Source organism: Salmo trutta, chromosome 8 (genome assembly GCF_901001165.1).
Source record: "Salmo trutta chromosome 8, fSalTru1.1, whole genome shotgun sequence".
In the NCBI taxonomy this organism is placed as follows: Eukaryota; Metazoa; Chordata; class Actinopteri; order Salmoniformes; family Salmonidae; genus Salmo; species Salmo trutta.
This window is the reverse complement of record NC_042964.1, coordinates 7,147,806-7,170,514: the sequence shown is the minus strand read 5'-3', so window position 1 is coordinate 7,170,514 and position 22,709 is coordinate 7,147,806. Positions and strand designations below refer to the sequence as shown.

At 42.9% G+C, this 22,709-nt stretch overlaps 1 protein-coding gene and 1 long non-coding RNA gene across 4 annotated transcripts in view; one reads left to right on the top strand and one right to left on the bottom strand.

Moving 5' to 3' along the window:
• The window catches only part of LOC115198108 (stromal interaction molecule 2), a 79,846-nt gene extending 63,663 nt beyond the window's left edge, over positions 1-16,183 (top strand). For 2 of the 3 annotated variants that reach the window (XM_029759793.1, XM_029759795.1), the window contains exons 4-12: positions 216-327; positions 2,561-2,676; positions 3,056-3,233; positions 3,465-3,642; positions 10,715-10,876; positions 13,103-13,203; positions 13,696-13,934; positions 14,130-14,307; positions 14,996-16,183. In XM_029759793.1, the coding sequence (XP_029615653.1) occupies positions 216-327; positions 2,561-2,676; positions 3,056-3,233; positions 3,465-3,642; positions 10,715-10,876; positions 13,103-13,203; positions 13,696-13,934; positions 14,130-14,307; positions 14,996-15,557 (1,826 nt within the window). In that variant the 3' untranslated portion in view covers positions 15,558-16,183. The remainder of the gene's footprint in view (positions 1-215; positions 328-2,560; positions 2,677-3,055; positions 3,234-3,464; positions 3,643-10,714; positions 10,877-13,102; positions 13,204-13,695; positions 13,935-14,129; positions 14,308-14,995) is intronic. The other variant, XM_029759794.1, reaches the window with a different exon arrangement.
• Positions 16,184-19,375: 3,192 nt separating this feature from the next.
• On the bottom strand, positions 19,376-19,837 carry LOC115198107 (uncharacterized). The gene is made up of 3 exons (XR_003879177.1): positions 19,714-19,837; positions 19,529-19,675; positions 19,376-19,490 (listed from the first exon to the last, which is right to left on the bottom strand). It is a non-coding gene; the product is annotated as an uncharacterized LOC115198107 (long non-coding RNA).
• Positions 19,838-22,709: the final 2,872 nt, after the last annotated feature.

Here is a 22,709-nt window from a genome sequence, read left to right as displayed (position 1 = left end):
GGGAGGAAGGGAGAGGGGGTAAATGGAAGGGAGGAATGGAGAGGGGGTAAATGGAAGGGAGAGGGGGTAAATGGAAGGGAGAGAGGGTAAATGGAAGGGAGGAATGGAGAGGGGGTAAATGGAAGGGAGGAATGGAGAGGGGGTAAATGGAAGGGAGGAAGGGAGAGGGGGTAAATGGAAGAAGCAAATGTCAATTTCAGTCTCTCTGTCTGTAGTTCATAACTGGACGACGGAGGACACAGTGCAGTGGCTGAAGGAGTCTGTGGAGCTGCCTCAGTACGAGATGAGCTTCAGAGAGTTCCGGATCAATGGAAACACTCTGCCTCGGTGACTACATTATCACACGACACAAGACTGATGGGACACAGAATATCACAGATAGCAACAACATCCAGAACACCATTGAACTGAATCGTGTCTTCCTTGATGTGTAAACAGTGGTGGTTTTGTGTGATGGTGAAGATAGCCTAGTGATTAGAGTGTTGGACTAGTAACCAAAAGGTTGCAAGTTCAAATCCCTGAGCTGACAAGGTACAAATCTGTCGTTCTGCCCCTGAACAGGCAGTTAACCCACTGTTCCTAGGCTGTCATTGAAAATAAGAATTTATTCTTAACTGACTTGCCTAGTTAAATAAAGGTAAATAATATAGCTTTATCAAGATGTAGATATATGCTAAATGGTTTCAGGTTTAGTTTGAAAAGTTGAACTGCACATCATAAACAATTTGTTTCTCAGACCAATGCTTCCTTCTGCTGGATATGTGAGGTAGTGCAGGTGTAATGGGAAGGAAATGATTAAACATTACATTTACGTCATTTAGCAGACGCTCTTATCCAGAGCAACTTACAGTAGTGAATGCATACATTTTTTTTTGTACTGGCCCCCCGTGGGAATCGAACCCACAACCCTGGCGTTGCACATACCATGCTCTACCAACTGAGCCACAGGGAACACACACATAAGAGCCACACACACACACGCGCACGCACGCACGCACACACACACACACACACACGCACACGCACACGCACACGCACACACACACATAAAACATATGCCCACTTCGACTAACACAAAATCTCCCCACCCATGTAGTCAGATAGTCACGTTAGTGCAGTTTAGACATCCCAGTTTATGTACTGACCCCGAAGTCAGCAGGCGATTATGCTATATCAAACCTTTAAATGATGCTATATCAAACCTTTAAATGATGCTATATCAAACCTTTAAATGATGCTATATCAAACCTTTAAATGATGCTATATCAAACCTTTAAATGATGCTATATCAAACCTTTAAATGATGCTATATCAAACCTTTAAATGATTCTATATCAAACCTTTAAATGATTCTATATCAAACCTTTAAATGATGCTATATCAAACCTTTAAATGATGCTATATCAAACCTTTAAATGGACTTGAACCTGTTTAGTTGGGCCCAATAACACTGTCTTAATGACACGAAGGGGAGAGTCAGAGCAGTTATATTAGAATCTCTTCAGGAATGAGACTCGCTGAGACTCCATGTACTCATGTATGGAATGACTACATGGGTTGAAGAGGAGGGTTGAAGGGGGTCATGGGTGTTGTTTTACCCCCCCCCCCCCCTACCTGTGGGGTGCTGACTCATTAAATGATGTCACAGCAGTGGATTGGGTGTCGCTGGCTGCCATGTTGTCTGATCTGGTTTAAGATGGTGGTGGTGGCACCAACATATTCAGACACACACAGGTGCTCATGGATACATGCGCACACACACACTGACGCACAGAGGCACACACGCACACACACTGACACACACACACACATGCACGCACACTAACATGCACACACACACACACTGACATGCGCACTGACACACACTGACGCACACACACTGACACACTGACACGCACACTGACACGCACATGCACGCACACTGACACGCACATGCACACTGACACATGCACACACACTGACACATGCACGCACACTGACACGCACATGCATGCACACTGACACATGCACGCACATTGACACATGCACACACACACTGACACACACTGACGCACACACACTGACGCACAGAGGCACACACGCACACACACTGACACACACATGCACGCACACGGACACGCACACACACACACACACACACATGCACGCACACGGACACGCACACACACACACTGACATGCGCACTGACACACACTGACACACTGACACGCACATGCACGCACACTGACACACTGACACGCACATGCACGCACACTGACACGCACACACACTGACATGCGCACTGACACACACTGACACACTGACACGCACACACACTGACATGCGCACTGACACACACTGACACACTGACACATGCACGCACACACTGACACGCACACTGACACACACACTGACACGCACACTGACCCAGATGCCAACGCCTGTTTAATACATGATATAAGACAGACCTTGTCTTACTTGGTCATGTATCACCTGCTGTAGGTGGTTGATCAGAGTTCTATTCTAGTTCTCAGCGAAGGATATCGTTCTCAACACGTTTCATTTTCTCTCTCTGCTTCAGATTAGCGGCGAACGAACCGTCGTTTATGTCGGGTCAGCTAAAGATATTAGACCAGCGGCACAAACAGAAACTGAATCTAAAAGCACTGGACGCTGTGCTCTTCGGCCCTCCCTTACGTAAGTACAATATACATACGTGTATATATATATATGACAGTGTTTGGTGCCACTACGGGGGTGTCTGGGTAAAAACATAACCATGATTACTCATCATATGTCTTCTTCCATCAAGGAAATGATCAACAATATTACTCTGATCTGCAGACCCATCTCTAGATTCACCAGGACCTTTTTACCAAACCATCAATCCAAAGATACCATACATACTATAGTATAGTTTTCCTGTAAGGTCAATAGGTCCGTAATGTTTTTTAACGTATGGGTGGTCACGGGAATCGAACCCACTATCATGGCATTGCAAGGCCCGTGCTCTACCAACTGAGCTGTGTTGGACCGCCAATAAACAATGTTCCATTCCATCCCTCTCTCCCCCCAGGTCCGCAACACAACTGGTTGAAGGACTTTGTGTTGATGGTATCTATAGTGATCGGGGTCGGGGGCTGCTGGTTCGCTTACATCCAGAACAAGTCTTCCAGGGTCCACATGGGTCAGATGATGAAGGACTTAGAGAGCCTGCAGAGTGCTGAGCAGAGCCTCATGGACCTACAGGGACGGTACGTAACCTAGTCGTTTTTATTAAGGTTTTATAAAGGGTGTGTCTACTGTATATAGATGTTACAGGTATTGTACTGACCTCACTAGAACACCTAGCCACCTTGTTAAAAGATTCCTTGGTGTAACATCTTAGGCATTGGACTGGGCCCAGGGTTCGGGTATATTAAGTGAAGTTGGTTGTTTTTTGGATAGTGAAGATGACCTTGTCAGGTTTTCATGGCTCTCCCCAGGTTGGAGAAGGCCCAGGAGGAGAACCGCACAGTGGCGGTGGAGAAGCAGAACCTGGAGCAGAAGATGAGAGACGAGATCAGCGGGGCCAAGAAGGAGTCGTACCGCCTCCGCGAGCTCCGCCAGGGGGCCGAGTGTGAGCTCAGCCGCCTCAAATACGCAGAGGAGGAGCTGGTGCAGGTAGGAAACATTGAGAGTTTGTTGCATGTCATTAAGGTTGCAAACCTACCAGTAATTTACCAAAGTTACCAGAATGTTAACACATTTTGGTAACTAACAGGTAATTTATGGAAACCGGTCATTTAATTTTGTAATTTTTATTAGGATCCCCATTAGCTAACGCCATAACGCTAGCTAATCTTCCTGTGGTCCAACACCAATTAACAAGACATTACAAACGACCACAATCAAGACTTTACAAACATTCAACAAGTAGACAATACAGACAATTAAAAAACCTGACAGGAAACACATTTAACATTCAGTTGATGCTTTCTATTTCCTGTCCAGTCATATGTTCTATCACATTAGATGTTCTTTCTATTTCCTGTCCAGTCATATGGTCTATCACATTAGATGTTCTTTCTATTTCCTGTCCAGTCATATGGTCTATCACATTAGATGTTCTTTCTATTTCCTGTCCAGTCATATGGTCTATCACATTAGATGTTCTTTCTATTTCCTGTCCAGTCATAAGGTCTATCACATTAGATGTTCTTTTTATTTCCTGTCCAGTCATATGGTCTATCACATTAGATGTTCTTTCTATTTCCTGTCCAGTCATATGGTCTATCACATTAGATGTTCTTTCTATTTCCTGTCCAGTCATATGGTCTATCACATTAGATGTTCTTTCTATTTCCTGTCCAGTCATATGGTCTATCACATTAGATGTTCTTTCTATTTCCTGTCCAGTCATATGGTCTATCACATTAGATGTTCTTTCTATTTCCTGTCCAGTCATATGGTCTATCACATTAGATGTTCTTTTATTTTTTTCTTGAAGGTGGATTTACTTTTTGCCTGAGTATGGATTGGTAAAAAGTTGCATTGAGCTATAGCTCTATATAAAACTGTAGATTTTTTTTGGCGATTTGTCCTTGGCTTGAGTTGTTTTATCTGCCCTGAATTTGCCTGTCTGGTTTGGTGGTTATGCGTGTTGCTAGTATGTACTAATTGGACTGAAAAATACTGTGTTTTTTATTTAAATATAACATTCCTAAAGAAAATCAGAAGACTAGATAGTCATTTGTTTTTAATGTGAAGCCATGAGAGATTCTGATGCATTTTAGTAATATTCATTCTGTTAGAGCAATGAAGAGGTAATCTACCAGCCCTATTTTGAGCCATTTGGAGCTTTTTTATATCTTTCTTTGCTGCAGATGACCATATAACCAGACAGTACTCTAAGTGTGATAAGACCAGGGATTGACCATATAACTGGACAGTACTCTAAGTGTGATTGGACCAGGGATTGAATCACATGATTCAGAATGCTAGATGTTACGTACTCTGAACATTTTCTTGTAACAGCAATTCCCTTACCCATCTTAATAACAATATTATCTATGTGTTCTGACTATGATAAAGCTGCATCCAACATGACACATAGAGGTTTTGTTTTTTTCACTTGCTCTACATGTATTCTATTCATCGACAAATTAATTTGGGGGTCATCAGCAAGCATATATCTTGAACCAAATACAATACATTTAGTTTTAGAAATGTTCAACACCAATTTGTTCATATCAACCCACTCAGACACCATTCTTAGTTCACTGCTCAGTACATCTGTTAGCTCATTACATTCTGAGGCTGCACTATACATTGTAGAGTCATCAGCATACATGACCACTCTTGCTTTGTTCATTACTGAAGGTAAATCATTAGTAAAGATAGAGTAGAGCAGTGGGCCTAGGCAGCTTCCTTGAGGAACACCACAATGTATATATTTACTATTTGAAAGGCTACCGTTAAAGAACACGTTTTGCCTTCTCCTGGATAGATAGCTTTCCATCCAGGATAGAGCTGCATCCTTAACCATAACATTTGAGTTTTCCTAGTAACAGTTCATGATCAATTACATAAAATGCAGCACTGAAATCCAGCAACACTGCACCAACTAACATCCTATCATCCATACTCTTTAACCAATCATCTGTCATTTGGCCGTACTCGTAGAATGGCCTTCTTTGTATGCATGCTGGAAACCCGTTATCAGACCATTACATGAAAAATAATCCTTGATTTGGATAGATATATTTTTTTCCAACAGGCGGCAAGCTTATAGGACGACTATTAGGACCAGTGAATGCAGATTTTTTATCCTTAGGTAGTGGAATAACCTTTGTGTAACGGCCGTCGTTGAAGAGAGTAGACCAAGGCGCAACGTGGTTAGTGCTCATCATGAATTTATTAAAGATAGAACACTTTAAACAAAAAAACAAGTAACCGACAGCCAAACAGTTCTGTCAGGTGCAAAACACTAAACAGAAAATTAACTACCCACAAACCCCAAAGGAAAACAGGCTGCCTAAGTATGACTCCCAATCAGCGACAACGACGTACAGCTGTCCCTGATTGAGTGCCATACCAGGCCAAAACAAAGAAATACAAAGCATAGAAAAAAGGACATAGAATGCCCACCCAAATCACACCCTGACCAACCTAAATAGAGAAATAAAAAAGGCTCTCTCAGGTCAGGGCGTGACACTTTGACTCTTTAAAGACTTCTGGGCACACCCCATACATCAAGCACTTATTAAAAATATGAGAGATTTGGTGTAGAAATTTGGTTAGCTGTAACTCTAAACAATTTGGCATCTAGATTATCTGTACCAGGCGACTTGTCATCCGAAAGAGACAACAGCATCCTTTCTACCTCTTCCATTTCTACTTGAGGAAATTTGAACCTGCATTGCCTCTCCTTCATGATACAATATTTTATAAGGGTATATGACATGGAGGCGTCAGTTGGAATCATAGCATTCCTCAATTTGTCCACTTTGCCTGTAAAATATTCATTAAAGTAGTTTGCGATGTCATGTGGTTTTGTAATAAATATACCCTCTGATTCAACCAAAAGAGGCAGACATGTTTGAATTCCTACCCATAATTGTGTTTAACGTTCTCCACAGCTTTTTCCCATCACCCTTTACTTCATCAATTTGGTGCTGATAGAATCCCTTCTTCTTTCCTTTGTTTAGCTTGGTCACAAGATTTCTTAATTTACAATAACTTTGCTTATCAAACAAAGTACCAGATTTATCTGCTACTTTTTTGGCATCATAACGTTGAATCATTACATTTTTCAGCTCATCATTAATCCATGGGGGCACCATTTGACCTCCCAGTTCATTTTCTTAAAGGGGCGTGCTTATCAGCTATACTCATAAATCATTTAATGAACAAACTTAGTGACATTTCAGGATCATCCTTACTACACACTTCTAACCATTTCACATTCTTAATCTCATCCACAAATGAGTCCTGATTGAACCATCTGTAGGACCTTGGGTAGATTACCGTAGGGCCAGCCTTTGGTATTTTAGTTTTCCTAGTGAGTGAGTCCTGATTGAACCATCTGTAGGACCTTGGGTAGATTACCGTAGGGCCAGCCTTTGGTATTTTAGTTTTCCTAGTGAGTGAGTCCTGATTGAACCATCTGTAGGACCTTGGGTAGATTACCGTAGGGCCAGCCTTTGGTATTTTAGTTTTCCTAGTGAGTGAGTCCTGATTGAACCATCTGTAGGACCTTGGGTAGATTACCGTAGGGCCAGCCTTTGGTATTTTAGTTTTCCTAGTGAGTGAGTCCTGATTGAACCATCTGTAGGACCTTGGGTAGATTACCGTAGGGCCAGCCTTTGGTATTTTAGTTTTCCTAGTGAGTGAGTCCTGATTGAACCATCTGTAGGACCTTGGGTAGATTACCGTAGGGCCAGCCTTTGGTATTTTAGTTTTCCTAGTGAGTGAGTCCTGATTGAACCATCTGTAGGACCTTGGGTAGATTACCGTAGGGCCAGCCTTTGGTATTTTAGTTTTCCTAGTGAGTGAGTCCTGATTGAACCATCTGTAGGACCTTGGGTAGATTACCGTAGGGCCAGCCTTTGGTATTTTAGTTTTCCTAGTGAGTGAGTCCTGATTGAACCATCTGTAGGACCTTCAGTAGATTACCGTAGGGCCAGGCTTTGGTATTTTAGTTTTCCTAGTGAGTGAGTCCTGATTGAACCCTCTGTAGGACCTTGGGTAGATTACCGTAGGGCCAGCCTTTGGTATTTTAGTTTTCCTAGTGAGTGAGTCCTGATTGAACCATCTGTAGGACCTTGGGTAGATTACCGTAGGGCCAGCCTTTGGTATTTTAGTTTTCCTAGTGAGTGAGTCCTGATTGAACCATCTGTAGGACCTTGGGTAGATTACCGTAGGGCCAGCCTTTGGTATTTTAGTTTTCCTAGTGAGTGAGTCCTGATTGAACCATCTGTAGGACCTTGGGTAGATTACCGTAGGGCCAGCCTTTGGTATTTTAGTTTTCCTAGTGAGTGAGTCCTGATTGAACCATCTGTAGGACCTTGGGTAGATTACCGTAGGGCCAGCCTTTGGTATTTTAGTTTTCCTAGTGAGTGAGTCCTGATTGAACCCTCTGTAGGACCTTGGGTAGATTACCGTAGGGCCAGCCTTTGGAATTTTAGTTTTCCTAGTGAGTGAGTCCTGATTGAACCATCTGTAGGACCTTGGGTAGATTACCGTAGGGCCAGCCTTTGGTATTTTAGTTTTCCTAGTGAGTGAGTCCTGATTGAACCATCTGTAGGACCTTGGGTAGATTACCGTAGGGCCAGCCTTTGGTATTTTAGTTTTCCTAGTGAGTGAGTCCTGATTGAACCATCTGTAGGACCTTGGGTAGATTACCGTAGGGCCAGCCTTTGGTATTTTAGTTTTCCTAGTGAGTGAGTCCTGATTGAACCATCTGTAGGACCTTGGGTAGATTACCGTAGGGCCAGCCTTTGGTATTTTAGTTTTCCTAGTGAGTGAGTACTGATTGAACCATCTGTAGGACCTTGGGTAGATTACCTTAGGGCCAGCCTTTGGTATTTTAGTTTTCCTAGTGAGTGCAACCAAGTTATGATCACTGCAACCTAGTGCCACTGATACAGCTTTAGAACAATGTTCAGCCATGTTAGTAAAAATGTGATTGATATACAGTGGGGCAAAAAAGTATTTAGTCAGCCACCAATTGTGCAAGTTCTCCCACTTAAAAAGATGAGAGAGGCCAGTAATTTTCATCATAGGTACATGTCAACTATGACAGACAAAATGAGAAAAAAAATCCAGAAAATCACATTGTAGGATTTTTAATGAATTTATTTGCAAAATTACAGGCCTCTCTCATCTTTTTAAGTGGAAGAACTTGCACAATTGGTGGCTGACTAAATACTATTTTGCCCCACTGTAAGTTGATGATGTAATACCCGACCCGTTAGTGAACGTTCTGGTTGGTAGTCATAACTTAGGTCAGGTTACATTCACTGGTAACAGAAATAACTTACTTTCTCTTTGGACAGTTTGTATTAAAAAAAATCGATATTCATATCTGCCCTAAAATATATTTCCCTATTTTCATCAGATACCTTATCCAACATTTCGCAAATGACATCAAGATATTTGACATCAGCACTAGATGGCCTATAGCAGCAACCAACTAGTATAGGTTTCAAATGTGGTAAATGCACCTGTACCCATAGCGCCTCTAATCCATTCAACATTAAGTCCTTACGTTGTTTTACTGGAATATGAATCTGGATGTAAACTGCAACTCCACCTCTATATCTATTTCTGTCCCTCCTGAACAAACTGTGTCCATGTATAGAGATCTCAGCATCCTCAAAAGAAGAGTCCAAGTGAGTCTCTGATATTACCAATACATGAATATTGTTTGACTGCACTAGACAGCAAATTTCATTAATTTTGTTCCTTAAACTGCATATATTCAAGTGAGCAATTAACAGACCTTTCTTTGGTATATTTACAGTATTTATATGTCCAAACATGAATCAGTAGTTGGAATCTGAGAGAGAGATACTCAGTGTGTGTATGTGGGTAATGTATACTTCAATAACAGGTTTTTCTTATTTTTCATGTAAAATACTCATTTTGGTATAGTCTATGTGTCCATATTGTTCACGAGTTTTAGTGGATAGACCATTTGGTGAAAGAGAAAATAGCCTAATTTAATGAAAAAAGCATCTAATCAACATTTAGAAAGATTTTATAGAAATCAGACGCAACAATGTGGACTGGCTTTATAGTTAGTTGCGTGATGACATCACGTCCCCCGAGTACCTTCAAAATTATTTGGCAAAAATAATTTATTCAAAGAATCCTCTTTTTCATCATAATTTGTCGCAAAAAAGAAAGTTAGACAAATAATAATCCATCCCTGCCGAACAGCTTTTTTTATCGTTCTTTAGAGCATTTCTCCGATCTGCTGTTTCCATTACACACGTCACGATGTTTTTGTTTTGAGATATTGCCTTTGTCAATGGAAACCTGCCTAATTACATAATTAGCAATTAACTCTGCTACCCTTCCAACTATAGACTACTTCTGCCCCCAGTTTAGCCCCAAAACATTGACAACAAAAACATATAGACATAGTCAAATAAGAGTATAAAATATAAAGGATACTTCATGCTGAAACCCTCATATTAAACACCAATGGTATTCACTAAGGTGATGTTTACATTTAAGATAATGTTTTACAGCTTTGTCAATCTATTTTTCATATTTAAAACATCTTGTTTTATTATTTGATCTTTTACATGTTGTGAAAATGACCTAAAATCCTTGAAAGTTTCCGTACATCTGCTAGTTTACTGGTACATTTTCTCACCGGTAAAATTCCCTCCCTTTGAAATGCTATACAGAATACTGTCCACCTGTGTCATGTGAAATACTGTCCCCTTGTGTAGCGTCAAATCCTGTCGCTCTGTGTCACGTGAAATACTTCCCCCTAGTGGCGCATACAGTACAATGCAATCCCAATTACCATATGAATGCAGTGTGGAATTCAGATCATATGCTTACCACACATAGAATACTATTCCTCTGTGTATACTGGTATTCCACAGTAAAGCATTTGACATTGTTCCCCTGCGCATACCTTATGTACAGTAACAGTACTGTCCCCACTTTTATGCCATGATACCGTTTTATTTCATACGCGTGCGACGCCTAAAGGTGTCCCCCCTCCTGTCTCCAGGTTCGTATGGCCCTGAAGCGGGCGGAGAAGGAGATGCAGACAGAGTGGTCGGTGCCAGACGCCCTACAGATGTGGCTACAACTCACCCACGAGGTGGAGGTCCAGTACTACAACATCAAGAAACACAGTGCGGAGCTACAGCTCACGGTCGCTAAGGAAGAGGTAACTTCCTGGAGAACAAATGACATCACTAAGACATCACTTCCTTTGAGAGAGTTTTTCTAAGTAGGAGCAGACTTTAGGGGGATTTTGGGGTGTAACTGGGTTTGGTCTCACATCTCACTGGGTTCTGAATTTGTAAACGAGTTAAGTGTTCAATTCTGAGGTGCAATTTGGAACAAGCGTTGCCCTTGTATAATTGAAAACTTAAACGCAAGCACGTAAGCACACACACACAAGCACGCACACAGACACACGGACAGGCAGACGCGCCCACACACACACACAAAGAAACAAAATTAAAGGGTTTTTTCCTAATTAGTTTTTTTAATGACACAGCTAGATTACTTTTTAATTGCATTGTTTGTTTTTGCCTTTGTTTTTGCCTTTGCAGCGAGACTGACTCATCAGGCAATTTCAGAAGTCAATTAAACGCGGCGCTGTGACACCACAAACCATGAGACACAGCAATATGTTGCTCTCATTAAAGTAGATGTGGCCCAATTTGAGGACTTATTGATAAAACTAGTCTCTGTAGTAAATTATATTGTATATCAGTCTGGATACCAGTCTGTTTCTTCTTTAGCCAACAGATATGTACAGTACCTTCAGAAAGTATTCATACCCCTTCACTTATTCCGCATTTTGTTGTTACAGCCTGAATTCAAAAAATTTATTACTTTGACTTTGTATCTCACCCATCTACACACAATACCCCATAATGACAAAGTAAAAACATGTTTTTAGAAATGTTTGCAAATGTATTGAAATACAGAAATACAGTATCTCATTTACATAAGTATTCACACTTCTGAGTCAATACATGTTAGAATCACCTTTGGCAGCGATAACAGCTGTGAGTCTTTATGGGTAATTCTCGAAGAGCTTTGTGCACATGTATTAACAATTATTCAAGCTCTGTCGAGTTGGTTGTTGATCATTGCTAGCCAGTCATTTTCAAGTCAAGCCGATTTAAGACAAAAGTGTAACTGGGCCACACAGGAACATTCAATGTTGTCTTGGTATGCAACTCCAGTGTATAATTGGCCTGGTGTTTCAGGTTTCCTTCCTCTCCGGAAACTGAGTTAGGAAGGACGCCTATATCGTTGTATTGATACCATCCATCCAAAGTGTAATTAATAACTTCACCATGCTCAAAGGGATATTCAATGCCTGCTTTTTGAAATGTTTTACTCGTCTACCAATAGGTCCCCTTCTTTGCGAGGCATTGGAAAACCTTCTTAGTCTTGGTGGTTAAATCTGTTTGAAATTCACTGCTCGTCTGAGGGAGCTTACAGATACTGTAATTGTATATGTATGGAACAGAAATGAGGTAATCATTAAAAAATCATGTTAAACACTTTTATTGCACACAGAGTGACTCCATGCAACTTATTTGACTTGTTAAGCACATTTTTACTCTTGAACATATTTAGGCTTGCCATAACGAAGGGGTTGAATACTTATTGACTCAAGACGTTTCAGCTTTTCATTTTTAATTAATTAGTAAAAATGTCAAAAAAAATCATTCCACTTTGACATTATGGGGTTATTCTGTGTTGGCCAGTGACAAAACATCTCAGTTTAATCCATTTTAAATTCAGGCTGTAACATGACAAAATGTGGAAAAAGTCAAGGGGTGTGAATACTTTCTGAAGGCACTGTAGCAATGTTGAATTTATTCATGAACAGCTGCTACAATGGGCCGATTTCTGACAAGATAAGGCATGAACATGCATTGTAGCATAGAATGGAAATATTGAATGGTAGTGGGGATCCGTCATATAGTGTTAGGTTCTAATTCTCAGAGTAAAAACTCAACCGACATTATGTAAGCTTCACCAAGTTTATTCTTCCCATAGGGTCAATACAGCTGCATTAGACAAAAACATTTTCACACATGCACTGATATTTAACCCTTCCTCCTAGGCTGTCTCCTCCTACACATCTGTACAAACATTGTGTCTTTACTGCTCGGCAGGAAACTAAGTGATACGGGCCATAAACTTTTATTTCTCCGCTGACCTGACCTGATCTTGATGCCCCTTCATCACTAATCCATGTCTCTCTCCCCTTATCAATGCCTGCAATATGTGATCACTTCCCTGCACTCAATATTTCAATAAGACACCTGACATGATGTAAATGTTATACATTACCCTCTCTCCCTCAGTGACATGAATAAGTACATATTCTCAGAACCCAACAGTGTCTATGTGTTTGTGTCAGGCAGAGAAAATCAAAAGAAAGAGGAGTAGTGTGTTTGGGACCCTTCACGTCGCTCACAGCTCGTCACTGGACGAGGTGGACCACAAGATCCTAGAGGCCAAGTAAGAGAAGACGCATGTTCACCGTTCATTTTACTCTGCTGTCAGGTCATGGTGCTGTGCATTGTCACCCTGATCCGTATGTCTTTGTCCATTGAGCTGAATTGATGTGAGACGGTTGATGTGGAAAGGTTTGGGGATTTATGCCACATCTATTGCTTACTGACTGAGGCTAGCAGGATCCCCACATATGTCAAACTCTGCCTATCGGGTATAAATATCTATTACAGTAACTTGTTGTCCATGCATTAGTGGTATCTGCTTCAAATATCAACACAGAAACCCAAGTGTCTGGATAAAGGCCAGTACTGCCAGAAGAGGACGGGCCTCCCCTCTGAGCTGGGTTCCTCTCTAGGTTTCTTCCTTCTAGGGAGATTTGCCACCGTGTCTCTGCTTCTGCTTGCTCTTTGAGGTCTAGGCCGGTTTGCTGTGAAAGCACATAGTGATAACTACTGGTATAAAAATGGCTTTCTAAATTCATTTGATTGTTTCCAGGAAGTCCCTGTCGGAGGTGACGGCCTGCCTGAGGGAGCGCCTCCACCGCTGGCAGCAGATGGAGAAGCTGTGCGGCTTCCCCCTGGTGCACAACGCTGGGCTGCCCAGCCTGACTGCCACCCTGTACTCAGACCACAGCTGGGTGGTCATGCCCCGCGTCTCCGTGCCCCCCTATCCCATCGCCGGCGGGGTGGACGACCTCGATGAGGACACGCCTCCAATCATTCCACAGTTAACCTGTAAGTGTGGAGGTTGTCATGGAAATGAAATAATACTCCATTTAGAGTTGTAAAGTGACAGAGTGTATGGTCAGTATGACCTCAACAAGGCTCAAATAGATTTAAAATGTGTGTTTTTAATTTGTGTGTATTCAGTGTCCACTATGTACGATTATGATAGTAACCATACAAACCCCTCTCTCTGGTTTTTCCCAGCAGCCTCTATGATGCGGCCCCCTTTAACACGCAATAGCAGCCTGTGCCGTTCCCGCCGGAGCCTCTACAGCACTTCAATGACGTCAGCCGACCCCGACCTGCTCTCCATGACCAGCTCACCCCTCTCCTATCATCCCGAGGGGGAAGAGGGATACATCTTCTTCATGGAGAGAAAGGGGTATGTTACCTTAAACCACTTCTGCCCTATTTTTGTGCGGGTCCGTTTATGATAATGCATTCAGAATAGAAACGGGAAAGGGAGATACCAAGTCAGTTGTATAACTGAATACATTCAACTGAAATGTGTCTTGTGCATCTAACCCAACCCCTCTGAATCAGAGGGGTCTGAATCGTTGAATATGTGCTGATCTGACTTTCACTTTTCTTGCTCTCTGTTCTCTCTCTTACTTTCTCTCTCTCTCTCTCTCTCTCTCTCTCTCTCTCTCTCTCTCTCTCTCTCTCTCTGCCTCTCTGCTCTCTCTGCCTCTCTGCTCTTTCTCTATCTGCACTCTGCCTCTGTGCTCTCTCTCTCTCTCTGCCTCATACTCTCTCTCTACTGTCTCTCTCTGCCGCTCTGTCTCTCTACTGTCTCTCTCTGTCGCTCTGTCTCTCTCTCTCTCTCTCTCTCTCTGCCGCTCTCTCTCTCTCTCTGCCTCTCTCTCTCTCTCTCTGCCTCTCGCTCTGCCTCTCGCTCTGCCTCTCGCGCTCTGCTCTCTTTTTTTGTCTCGCTCTCTCTCTCTCTACCTCTCGCTGTGCTCTTTCTCTCTGCGCTCTCTCTTACTCTCTCTTACTCTCTCTCTTGCTCTCGCTCTCTCTGTGTGTGTGTTCTGTCTCTTACTCTCTCTATCTCCCCCTCTCGGAGACAGGGATATTCAGGACACGTGTTCAGACACAGACTCTCTCAACTCCTCCATGGGGCGTAAACAGTCCTACACCAACCCCTGCACACCGGGCCCAGAGACCCCCTACCGCAAGATCTCCCGTGAGGAGCTGATGATGCTGAGCCAGCAGGAGCCTCAGTCTTATGTCCGAGACTCACCCCCTCCTCAAGGGGGATCTTCGGCCCCCTCCCCAGCCCTGGAGCACCACAGACACAAACACAAGGGTTCGCCCGACCTCACCCGTGGATCTATCCCAGAGTCCCACAGCATGTCCTTCGCCACTTCGTCGGCAGGCAATAAGGCCATGTACAACGGCATCCTGGAGAAGTCCTATAGCATGGGCCAGCTGCCCGCGAGCATGACAGGGGCAGGGGGGGTGGCGGTCGGGCGCTACCCGTCCCTCACCTCAATGGACAGTGAGGGCAGGGGGGTGGGGGCCAAGGAGCAGAAGCAACCGAGTACCTCATCCCAGGACTCCAGTGGCAACGGAGACAAGGTCAAGAGGTCCTCGTCCAAAATCAAGAGCTTGTTCAAGAAGAAAAAATAGTCCTACACACACAGAGAGATTCTAGCCTTAATAAAAAATGGCCGTCATCAAAGGAAGCCACAACATTATTTTTGTTCCTTTTTTTTCCTTCCAAGATGGAATGTATCTCTGGCTGGACCCCTCAGACCTCTTCCAGATCGGTAGCCTTATTTTTCAATAATGCCTTTTTTTTTCACTCATAGGGCGTTGCTGATGCATACCAGATCTTACAACACCTGGATAGGTATTTTACTTATCAGCTAACCACATCATATGTTGTAGCAATCTGTCAGTCGATGATGTGGCGCGCAAACATTGGTTGATGCATGCAACGTATGAGTAGGGGAACGTGACCATAGCCCCACATTTAAGCCTTCAAAGGTCACAGAAAAGTCAAAAGGTCAAGGGTCGTGCCAGCTGCCATCGCCCGGGCAATCGTGAAGAGCATTAGCCTGGTCACTTCTCTTGTCTTCTCTTGTTCTTTTTGAGTTAAAGAACCAAAAAATAAATAACACTTGTTCTATCTGGAAACTGAGGGGGTTTACATGGTGGGCTTGTTAACTTGACATCACTTCCTGTCTGACAGAGGCTCCTGAGCTCTGGACTCATTTCCTTTGAGAAATAAAAATCCTGCTGAGTTTGTTGCACTACTGCCTTCCTGTTTTCTGGGAAAGGACCGCCGCTGCGTACGGAGTAAATATTGATGTGTAGAAGAGAATGATGTATGTATAGAGGCCTTGGGGAGATGCAACACGTGGTAGACTATTGCAGCCAGAACCAGTTGGTGCATTTTCCAATGTCTCTCACAGAGTGAGGTTCGAAATTATTGACACCCTTGATGAAGATGAGCAATAATGACTGTATAAAATAATTAATGAGCTATATTCTATTCTAAAAACAATTTTACTATACTAAACAAAATATAAACACAACAATTTCTAAGATTTTACTGAGTAACAGTTAAGGAATTCTTATAAGGAATTGTCAATTTAAATAAATGCATTAGGCCCTAATCTAGGCCCTAATTTCACATGACTGGGAAATACAGATATGAATCTGCTGGTCACAAATACCTTTAAAAAAAGGTAGGTGTGTGGATCAGAAAACCTGTCAGTATCTGGTATGACCACCGTTTGCCTGATGCATTGTGGCACATCTCCTTCGTATAGAGTTGATCAGGCTGTTGATTGTGGCCTGTGGAATGTTGTCCCACTCCTCTTCAATGGATGTGCGAAGTTGCTGGATATTGGCGGGAACTGAAACACGTTATCGAACATGTCGATCCAGAGCATCCCAAACATGCTCAATGGAAGACATGTCTGGTGAGTATGCAGGCCATGGAAGAACTGGGACATTTTCAGCTTCCAGAAATTGTGTACAGATCCTTGCGACATGGAGCCGGGCATTATCATGCTGAAACATGAGGTGATGGCTGCGGATGAATGACATGACAACGGGCCTTAGGATCTTGACATGGTATCTCTGTGCATTCAAATTGCCATCGATAAAATGCAATTTGTTCGTTGTCTGTAGCTTATGCCTGCCCATACCATAACTCCACCTCCATCATGGGGCACTCTGTTCACAACGTTGTTCTCAGAAAACCGCTCGCCCACACGACGTCATGCAACAGCCCTGTTGGACATTCCTGCAGTCAGCATGCCAATTTGAATGCCCCCTCAAAATTTGAGACATCTGTGGCATTGTGTTGTGACAAAGAAACTGCACATTTTAGAGCGGCCTTTTATTGTTTCCAGCAGAAGGTGCACCTGTGAAATGATCATGCTGTTTAATCAGCTTCTTGATATGCCACATCTGTCAGGTGGATGGATTTTCTTGGTAAAGGAGAAATGCTCACTAACAGGGATGTAAGCAAATTTGTGCACAAAATTTGAGAGAAATAAGCATTTTTGTGCGTATGGAACATTTCTGGGATCTTTTATTTCAGCTCGTGTTGCGTTTATATTTTCTGTTCAGGGTAATACAATTGCTCAGAGAAAGAGATTTTGTTTAACAACTTATACATTTTTTTAGTTGCTGACACCCCTAAAGTTTCTTATAAATAAATAGTCAAAAGTTAAGTATTTGGTCCCATATTCCTGCCACGTAACAACTACATCAAGTTTGTTACTCTACAAACTTGTTGGATGTATTTGCAGTTTATTTGGTTATTTCTTACTCTTTTCTTTTTTTCCCCAGGAGAAATGAATGGTAATTAATGTATTCACTTCTCTTATAAATAAGAATATAATCATTTCTTAAAAACTTCTATTGAGTTTTGGTTCTGAACACCTAATGAGTCAAAGACGAACTCCACCCTACACATCCTCAATGTAACGTAACAATCAAAACGCTTTCATCCTATGATGTAATTTGTTTGAAGCATGCCTCTTTGAGTGACAAATACTGGAGAAAAAAGTCAAAGTAATTCACTGAAGACAGCATTGTTATAGAATATGTTTCTAAACATTTCTACATTAATGTGGATGCACAATTAATTCTGAATTCTCCATAATCACGATACCAAGTGTTTAGAAACATTCTATTTTAGCAATGAGGCCCAAGGGGGTGTGGTATATGGCCAATATACCACGGCTAAGGGCCGTTCTTAAGCACGACGCAATGGCGGAGTGCCTGGATACAGCCCTTAGCCGTGGTATATTGACCATATACCACAAACCCCAGAAGTGCCTTATTACTATTATAAACTGGTTACCAACGTAATTAGAACAGTAAAAATACATGTTTTGTCATACCTGTGGTATACGGCTGTTAGCCAATCAGCGTTCAGGGCTCGAACCACCTTGTTTATAATCTTATTTATAATAAAAGTGACTCCAAAATGACACTACATTATTTACCAATCATTTCTACTGGGCACAAAATAATCTGAAACGCAACCAAAACAAACAGCAAATGCATCCAACAAGCTTGATGTAGTCGTTACGTGGCAGGAATATGGAACCAAATACAAAAATGTTGACTGATTTATTTTTTAAGAATCTTTAGGGGTGCCAATAATTCTGACCCTTTTTGAGGGGAAAAAATAATTACTTGTTAAAAAATCTACTGAGCAATTTGAATTCGTATATAAAAAGCATAATTTTCCTTTATTTATTTGTAAAAATATTTTTGCAATATTGCTCAGTATTTGAATTATTTAGTGCTCATCTTAATTGAGGTCAATAATGTCAGACCTCACTGTTTATACGCTTTGTTTTGACATTATTATGTTCTTGTAGATGTTTTGTAGACAATGTGATTTCTATTGGTGGGGGTTCACAAGGACTGACTGGTTTTTACTGAAGAGAGCTAAACAATATCCAGATTTGACCTGTACCCTTGTTACTTGTCGTTGTAAACTTTCCTAAGCTCTTCCCGAATATTTTACCATTACTTTCACCTGTTACCTCTCAACTTGCTTTTCCATCATTTACATACTCTATGATAGGGACTGGTCACTAGCAACATACATAGCAGGAGACAAGCTAAACCGAAGAGTAAAGTTAATTGTTGCTATTTTACGATATGCATTTGTAATATCAGAAGTCTGCAGATGTGACAAATTAGCTTTCATAGCACATCCCTACATTCTTACACCTACAGTCACCCATTTACACCTACAGTCACCCATTTACCCCTACAGTCACCCATTTACCCCTACAGTCACCCATTTACCCATCTACCCCTACCATCACCCATCTACCCCTACCGTCCCCCATCTACCCTACCATCACCCATCTACCCCTACCGTCCCCCATCTACCCTACCGTCACCCATCTACCCCTACCGTCCCCCATCTACCCTACCGTCCCCCATCTACCCTACCGTCACCCATCTACCCCTACCGTCCCCCATCTACCCTACCGTCACCCATCTACCCCTACCATCACCCATCTACCCCTATCTTCCCATTTACCCTGTCTGTCCATCAAATCCCTGTCCCCTCTAAACCTCCCTGTCTGTCCATCAAATCCCTGTCCCCTCTAAACCTCCCTGTCTGTCCATCAAATCCCTGCCTCACCCCTGTCCCCTCTAAACCTCCCTGTCTGTCCATCAAATCCCTGCCTCACCCCTGTTCCCTCTAAACCTCCCTGTCTGTCCATCAAATCCCTGCCTCACCCCTGTTCCCTCTAAACCTCCCTGTCTGTCCATCAAATCCCTGTCCCCTCTAAACCTCCCTGTCTGTCCATCAAATCCCTGCCTCACCCCTGTCCCCTCTAAACCTCCCTGTCTGTCCATCAAATCCCTGCCTCACCCCTGTTCCCTCTAAACCTCCCTGTCTGTCCATCAAATCCCTGCCTCACCCCTGTTCCCTCTAAACCTCCCTGTCTGTCCATCAAATCCCTGCCTCAAGCCCTGTCCCCTCTAAACCTCCCTGTCTGTCCATCAAATCCCTGCCTCACCCCTGTTCCCTCTAAACCTCCCTGTCTGTCCATCAAATCCCTGCCTCAAGCCCTGTCCCCTCTAAACCTCCCTGTCTGTCCATCAAATCCCTGCCTCAAGCCCTGTCCCCTCTAAACCTCCCTGTCTGTCCATCAAATCCCTGCCTCAAGCCCTGTCCCCTCTCATTGTTCTGTGTTTGCTCACCTCTGGGCCTATAGACTGAGTGCTCTGTTTCAAGGGTTCTCTGTTCTCACTGTGATTATACTGCCCTCACCCCTTCATCCCGGACAAGCCGTCATTACTGTCACATCATCCCTGTAACCCAAGACGGAGCTGATGTTGCTGCCTGTTACGGTGATGACGCGAATGGGATGACACAAAGGTTGTAGGTGGCGGCATTCCCACCAGGAAGGAGAGTATACGTGCTGTTACGGCACACGGACCCCAAAATAACGAGTTATAGATGAGCAGAACATATGAATGTTTACGAGATGTTAGGGGATTTTTGAACATTTGGTGTGTGACTATTTGTATACCGTAGACAAATTAATAAAAAAAACATTGCTGTCTTCAGTGAATTACTTTTTCCCCAGTATTTGCCACCCAAAGACGCATTCTTTAAACAAATAACGTCACAGTATGAAAGCATATTTTATATTTACTTTACATTGAGGATGTGTAGGGTGGGGTTTGTCTTCGACTCGTTAGGTGTTCAGAACCAAAACTGACTGTGTGGACGTCTCACTCCCCACAGTGAAGAAACGTTTATGATTCTCAATTGTCCTCACAGGATAGTAGAAACGGAAGAAGAAGAAACAACATTTTGACGCTCCCGTTTGTCTTGAGAGTGGAGGAACAGTGACACGTCGAAGAAAGCAATGCATGATTGCGTTATCAATATGAACTGAATGTGATGAAAATTGAGCTGATGGTTCATCAATTCCACACACAGCAGGAATGACCCGGGGCCGTCGGGCTCGGTGATGAATGTGTTGTTTGGCTGCCTCTGTACACAACATCCCAGCCTTCCACACATGTACACAAGCCCATTGGCTTGTCCCTCTCAGGGCGCAGTTCCAGAGACGACCGCTGGGTTGCAGTAATATATTGGAGAAATCATAACTACTACCAAACGCCTAAGGTGGTGCACCAGTGGAGGCTGGTGGGAGAATGGGCTCATTGTAATTGCTGGAATGGAATAAACGAAAAGGTATCAAACATATCCGTTACATTGATTCTATTCCAGTCATTACAATGAGCCCATTCCCCCTAAAGCTCCTTCCACCAGCCGCCTCTGTGGCACATCATGTTTCTGCTGCAGGAAAAACATCTTCAGAAGGAACAAATGTAGGCTACAAACTGCACTTTGACATACAAGCTGATTCACCTGATTCTTAGTTGTGAGAATATGAGAGATGTCATTTCATCTGCAGCCAAATGATTTGCTTGTTATCACCGAACCAAGATGACAGCGCCTCGTCCTCCTGTGATCTGTGTCCACTACTATCAGGGACCATTATATGCTTTAGCTTTAGTCTTATTTCAGAGGTTATTTACCTGGTATTCTCTGAGGAATGATGTGTTACCAATATATCAAATCTCAAGGAAACAAACATGTAAACATCAGCATGTACTTATGTGTGGTAATTATTTCATAATATCTCAAAGTAAACAGCGGACTGTAAAACGCATCATTCCTCAAGTCAACACCAGCTGAAAGCTGAACCATTAAATCCCTACCGACGTGAAGGGGGGGATGAGTTAACACTAGCCCACATTGTACTACTATCTACCCCCTCTCTCTGCTAGTGGTGATGATGGGTTAACACTAGCCCACATAGTACTACTATCTACCCCTCTCTCTCTCCTAGTGGTGATGATGGGTTAACACTAGCCCACATAGTACTACTATCTACCCCCTCTCTCTCTCCTAGTGGTGATGATGGGTTAACACTAGCCCACATAGTACTACTATCTACCCCCTCTCTCTCTCCTAGTGGTGGTGATGATGGGTTAACACTAGCCCACATAGTACTACTATCTACCCCCTCTCTCTCCTAGTGGTGGTGATGGGTTAACACTAGCCCACATAGTACTACTATCTACCCCCTCTCTCTCTCCTAGTGGTGGTGATGGGTTAACACTAGCCCACATAGTACTACTATCTACCCCTCTCTCTCTCCTAGTGGTTGTGATGGGTTAACACTAGCCCACATAGTACTACTATCTACCCCCTCTCTCTCCTAGTGGTGGTGATGGGTTAACACTAGCCCACATAGTACTACTATCTACCCCTCTCTCTCTCCTAGTGGTTGTGATGGGTTAACACTAGCCCACATAGTACTACTATCTACCCCCTCTCTCTCTCCTGGTGGTGATGATGGGTTAACACTAGCCCACATAGTACTACTATCTACCCCCTCTCTCTCTCCTAGTGGTGATGATGGGTTAACACTAGCCCACATAGAACTACTATCTACCCCATCTCTCTCTCCTAGTGGTGATGATGGGTTAACACTAGCCCACATAGTACTACTATCTACCCCCTCTCTCTCTCCTAGTGGTGGTGATGGGTTAACACTAGCCCACATAGTACTACTATCTACCCCCTCTCTCTCCTAGTGGTGGTGGTGATGGGTTAACACTAGCCCACATAGTACTACTATCTACCCCCTCTCTCCTAGTGGTGATGATGGGTTAACACTAGCCCACATAGTACTACTATCTACCCCTCTCTCTCTCCTAGTGGTGATGATGGGTTAACACTAGCCCACATAGTACTACTAT